Genomic DNA, 5,864 nt, shown 5'->3' with positions numbered 1-5,864 from the left:
GAAAAAATATTTTTCAGAAACCTATTTTTCTGGCCAAACCCGGGAAAAACAGAATCGAAAAAAATGCGAGTTCACTGTAAAAGTAAATATATCTCAACAAATGAATTAAACTGTGGTTGGTGGAGTGGTTCGCTACTTATATGATGTTGCATGTTCGAACCTCGACCACACCCTTTTTATTTATCATTTCTTGCACCAATTTGTTTCAGTCACTGACAATGGACTCCTTTTATTTATCATTTCTTGCACCAATTTGTTTCAGTCACTGATAGTGGACCATAGCCCCACTAGCATGCCACGTAAGCACGGGATACAGACCAAATGAGCGTATTTGCACGAGATGACAAGTTACGTGACCACAATTTCATATTTTACAAGTTCTGTAACCCAATTAAACATCGAGTGCAAGTTGTATGGCTCCCGCTGATATTACCTCTTTGTAGTGAGTATGTATTTTTTGTATCTCCGATTGTATTGAGTTCACACAACCTGTCACCCTGCTCATGGTACAAGTACAACAGACTATAGGCCACGCGACCATGCATGGAAACAGGGGTGCACGTACCTGCAAAAGTACTTTTTTTTTTGCGAAATAGAACTTCTCATTCAATCAGGGTTGTCACATTCAAGGTTACACAAAGGGGTAATTTCCACAGGTGCATGGCGGAGCCATACGGCTGTGTGTGGCGCCCTACCCATCTGAGCAAGCTCATGGCTAACCTGATTCCCATCTCTCCTAACATGTGCTATCCCATGCTCACGTCCTAGCCCCAGCAAACGCTTTGTTTCTTCCACTAGTGATGCAACCGGCGACCTATTAACTGTTGCATCAGTGATCATAGCTACGGCAGTTGTACTGTCAGTCTCCCGGATGAAAGGATCAGAGCTCCATTCAAGTGTGAGAGATACACCCTCCATACATGCTGCGATCTCAGCTTCAAGCGCACTCGAGCACCTCGGCAGGAAACGGCAGGAGGCAAAGATCACAACGCCATGATGATTTCGCAGGATCATACCTGCAGCTCCGGTCCCGTCTGCTTCAGCAAAGGCACCGTTGACGTTTACTTTGCACCAACCTACAGGGGGCTTGGTCCACTTTTCCAGCGGTCGGGAGTTGTCCATAGGAGATGAGAAATCTCCCTTCTGCTTGAGCATATGATCAGTCCTCAACATCATCTTTCCCTTCAACATATCTGCATTTGGGTGTTGACGAATGCACATGAGCGACTCAATATAACTCGAAAGGAAGCGACAAGAGGCTTCAACTGGAGGCGCTGACTTCTGGTGTGTAATCTTATTGTGGACATGCCATATACACCACACTGTCATGAGCACATGGAGGCGCTCGTCCTCGCCACACTGGTGGAGAAGCTGCAATAGCCAGTCCGGTCCCGTGTTGACGACGGTATTAAGTCTCGGCATGCGCCATGTCTTCTCCATAGTACACCAAAGCTCCCGGGCACGCGGACATCTGCAAAAAACATGGAATGTGTCCTCGCGTTCCATCCCACAAATCGTACAGATATCAGTTTCGACTATTTTTCTTTTTTTTCATATTAGCCATAGTAGCTAAAGAGTTTGTCACCATTCTCCAAGCCAGTACTCGTACCTTAGGGGGGGGGGCACCCCCATACCGTGGCACCCCCATACCGTGTCCCAGACGGTTCTGGTGCCGTCTGGTGCCCTGCTCGTGGCGCACGTAGAAGTGTGATTCTTTTCGTCGAGTGCCAGCTTGTATGCGCTCCTGACACTGAAGATTCCACGAGGGTTGGGCGCCCATGCGAGGACGTCCTCAAGCTGACACGGGGATGGTCGAATCTTCAATATCTCTTGCACGTCAGCCTGCATGAAGTGAGTGTGAAGAGCAGCCTCGTCCCAACGTCCTTAGTCGTCCAGTAGCTCTGAGACCCGGTGTAGGCAGCAGTTTGCCCGGTTGGTGATGACACGATATGAATGTGGCCTGGGCAGCCACGGGTCTCTCCAGATTCTGACACTCTCGCCATTACCAATACGCCATACCAGGCCCTTCTTGAGAAGGTCTAGTCCATGGTGTATGGCATGCCATGTTGAAGATGCATTTCCTGCAAAAACAGTATCCTCGAGGGAGCCATGAGGATAATATTTAGCTTTTAAAACCCTCGCGCATATGGTGTATGACCTGCAAAAGTACTTAACTTGACCAATCTTTCAAAACAAGTTAAAAAGTAACAGAAAATGACTCTTGCTTGACTTGAGCTGTTGTATATTGTCAGCGAAACAGTTTGAGTCAGTGAGTGTGACCATATGACTTTGACTGCGAGGTCATAGTTTTAACACTCCGAGGTTTGATGCATTCAATGTTCAATCACTCAATGGTCTGTTGGTCGGGGCCGCTGGTCGGCATGTATGCGGCACGATCGGACTCGGAGTACGCATAAACGCGCGATGACTGAATGCCCGTCTCAAGCAAGCTGTCGCTGAAAGCTAGAGTAAGCTCCCTTGACTAAAACTTTATGTGTGCTCTTCTCCTTGATTTTATGTGTGCTCTCCAGAATACTCCTTCCGTCTGAAATTACTTATCCCATAAATGAATGTATCTAGACGTAATTTAGTTATATGTATATCCATTTTTGTCCATTTTTGCGACAAGTAATTTGGGACGGGATGAGTACTAAGCATTTCAATACCTTCGCGGTTAAGGATAATCTCAAGTGCCCCATCTGGTCCGTAACCTTTCCCTCCCCAAGATGAATATTTTACCTGGTTTAAAATATTCTACCGCAAGTTTTGCTCGCGGAAAGAAAAAAATCGCAAGAATAAGGAAAAGATAGGAGTTTGACACGAACATAACTGCAAACACGAAATTTTTAAGGAGTAGTCCCTTCAATATATATAGAACACAGAAAATACCACTTTTACGTGAGTGATAGTAGGAAAAGAGCTCATAGTGGATAACGAAATCCCTATCAAATTGCAGCATACAAATTACAATTCCAAATAATTTGACAGCATTCGTCAGATGATTCAAATGGCGTATACCGGAGGGGGGAGGGGGGGGGGGGGTCTTACGGATTAGTATCCTATGAAATCTGTTCTGAAAATCTTATTATCAACCTTTAAATGAAGATTTAGAAGGCCGGACAACTGGCCAGTTTTCAACTTGTTGAAAAAAATGACAATTATACAAAAATCAACTCTTCAAAAAGAGTCCATTGCACCAAAACAAAACAAAACATGGAAAAAGAATCGTCTTGTTTCTGCATATAGGACTTGTTGCCCGGTATTTCAAACTTGTTTTCTATTTTATTTTATTTTATTCATAGGTAAGTGTGTAGGACACCAACCTGTCTTGAGCAGTAAATCTCGTATATCGTGGACAAATGTGACTTATGTTTTGTACTCCCTCCATCCAAAAATACTTGTCATCAAAATGGATAAAAGGAAATGTATCTAGATGTATTTTACTTCTAGATACATCTATTTTTATCCATTTTGATGACAAGTATTTTCGGACGGAGGGAGTAGGAAACAACACAACATATCATGATGATGCCCACACATGACACATAACGAAATACAAGGGGATTTATTACGGAATATGGTTACGTTACACTCTTTTACATTTTCCTTGCCACAGAGGGAAGCTAGCGGCTAGCCCGGCAAAATCACTAGAAACCAATCAACTTCACAATATCATTCTTACTCCCTCCGTAAAGGAATATAAGAGCGTTTAGATCATTAAAGTAGTGATCTAAACGTTATTATATGAAAGGATCGATATGGTTGACTAGAGGGGGGGGGTGAATAGGCAACTAACAATTTTTAGCTTTTCTTTAACAATTTAAACTTTGCATCAAAGTAGGTTGTCTAGATATGCAACTAGGTGAGCAACCTATATGATGCAACGAGGATAGGTACACAAGCAAGCAAGAGATATGAAACAAGTAAGCTTGCTCAAATAAAGGGACGAGATAACCAAGAGTGGAGACGGTGGAGACGAGGATGTGTTGCCGAAGTTCCTTCCCTTTGAGAGGAAGTACGTCTCCGTTGGAGCGGTGTGGAGGCACAATGCTCCCCAAGAAGCCACTAGGGCCACCGTATTCTCCTCACGCCCTCACACAATGCGAGATGCCATGATTCCACTATTGGTGCCCTTGAAGGCGGCGACCGAACCTTTACAAACAAGGTTGGGGCTCTCTCCACAGCTTAATTGGAGGCTCCCAACAAAAACCACGAAGCTTCACCACAATGGAATATGGCTCCGAGGTGACCTCAACCGTCTAGGGTGCTCAAACACCCAAGAGTAACAAAATCCACACAAGAAAGTATGGGGGAAGTAAATATCCTTTGGTGGAAGTGTATATCTAGGTCTCCTCCTTCAATCCCTAGGAAATCAACAAGTTTGAGTGGCTAGAGAGAGAGATCGGGCAAGAGAGCTTGAAGGGCATTAATGGTGGAGTGAGAGAGGTCAAAAGTGGGAGTGGTAGGTGGGAGAAGCTCCCTTAAATAGTCACCCACATTTCCAACCGTTACTGCGTTTTTTGCACTGCAGCGGTACAACCGGTCCTCGTCCCGGTACAACCGGGACTCACAGTGTAACTGCAGAACCCTACCAAGCGGTACAACCGAACAGGCGGGCGGTAGTACCGGCTAAGAAAAATAACCGGACTAACCGCCTGGCTACCGCACAACCACCGCATCAAAACAGGAGCTTGACCGGTACTTGGGCGGTGCCTGGCCGGAACAACCGCATGGCCTTGAGCTCTTGGGTAGCTAAGTTCTGAGCGGAAGAACCGTTCGGACCACCGGTGGTACCAGTCATCGTGGAATGACCGGACCAACCGGGCCACTACCGCCCAAGAACCGCATCAAACCAGAAGCGAGAGCGGTACTTGAGCGGTGCATGGACGGAACCACCGCCCCAGCTGTTGCAGAGCATGGTGGCGGTACCACCGCCCGGAGGCAGCGGTACAACCGCTCGAGCGAAGCTGGTGAGCGACAAGATCCAGCGGTACAACCGCTCCAGAGAGCGATACAACCGCTGGGCAGAAACAGTGAGCAGGAAAGAGGGGAAGAGGCAAGGAAAACTCTCTCTCACACACACACCTGAGGAAGGCAAAGAGAGGGTGAGAAAAGTGTACGTGAACTGATTCCCCCAGAGCTTCCTAATGAGGATTCTCTCTTGATAGTACGGGTACTCTACGACCAAAGAAAATAAAAGCGTAGAGGACACGTCTTTGATCTTTTCCTTCGAGAGGCAATAGCAATCCGATATAAGCCTAAGCATCAAGAACCTGAAACATATAGCACACGATTAGAACACAAAGGGTTGTCATCATCATCCAAAACATAAAGTAGGGAAATGCCCTTTCAATCTCCCCCTTTTTGGTGGATGATGACAACAACACGATTTGCAAGAGATAAGTCAATGAAATCTAGACGAAACTCCCCCTGAATGTGTGCCCCAACAAGTACTAGCTGTTAGAAAGCATGGGCACACTTTCAGGACTAGACTCCCCTAGATTTTATAGACTCATCACTCTGATCTCAAAAGGATAGACAATATAATACTTAGAGGCAATAAAAAAGTAAACGGAGAACAAGTCTCACACACAGCACGGAACAAAACAAGTCCACAAACAAACACAAAACAGAAAAACCCAAGCAAATCCCCGAGACTTATAGACCCTCTCCCCCTTTGGCATCAAGACACCAAAAAGGAAAAGAGCGAAGCTAGCGACCCAAAGCTCAGGCGTCCTCTTCTGACTCCTCGGTTGCATCTGGATCTTCATCATCAGAGTCGTCATCGTCATCGTGATCAGATTCTTCCATGGCATTGTCAACTGCTGCAAACGAGGATGATGACTGGGGAGGGGCTTCATCAT

The 5,864-nt window shown here is 45.8% G+C and overlaps 1 protein-coding gene across 1 annotated transcript; it reads right to left on the bottom strand.

Moving 5' to 3' along the window:
- Positions 1 to 606: 606 nt before the first annotated feature.
- Positions 607 to 1,422, bottom strand: LOC147966142 (uncharacterized). The gene has a single exon (XM_087530734.1). It carries the CDS (start codon positions 1,420 to 1,422, stop codon positions 607 to 609), a length of 816 nt encoding a protein of 271 aa, XP_087386860.1.
- Positions 1,423 to 5,864: the final 4,442 nt, after the last annotated feature.

This window comes from Triticum urartu, chromosome 6A, assembly GCF_056163025.1.
Source record: "Triticum urartu cultivar PI428250 chromosome 6A, HENAU_Tu73, whole genome shotgun sequence".
NCBI classification, from domain to species: Eukaryota; Viridiplantae; Streptophyta; class Magnoliopsida; order Poales; family Poaceae; genus Triticum; species Triticum urartu.
Note: the sequence above shows the minus strand (reverse complement) of the source record. Positions and strands in the feature narration are given on the sequence as shown.

What these genes read in the sequence shown, in the direction of transcription:
- LOC147966142 (XM_087530734.1), bottom strand. Translation starts at nt 1,422, where the DNA reads ATGCCGAGACTTAATACCGTCGTCAACACGGGACCGGACTGGCTATTG.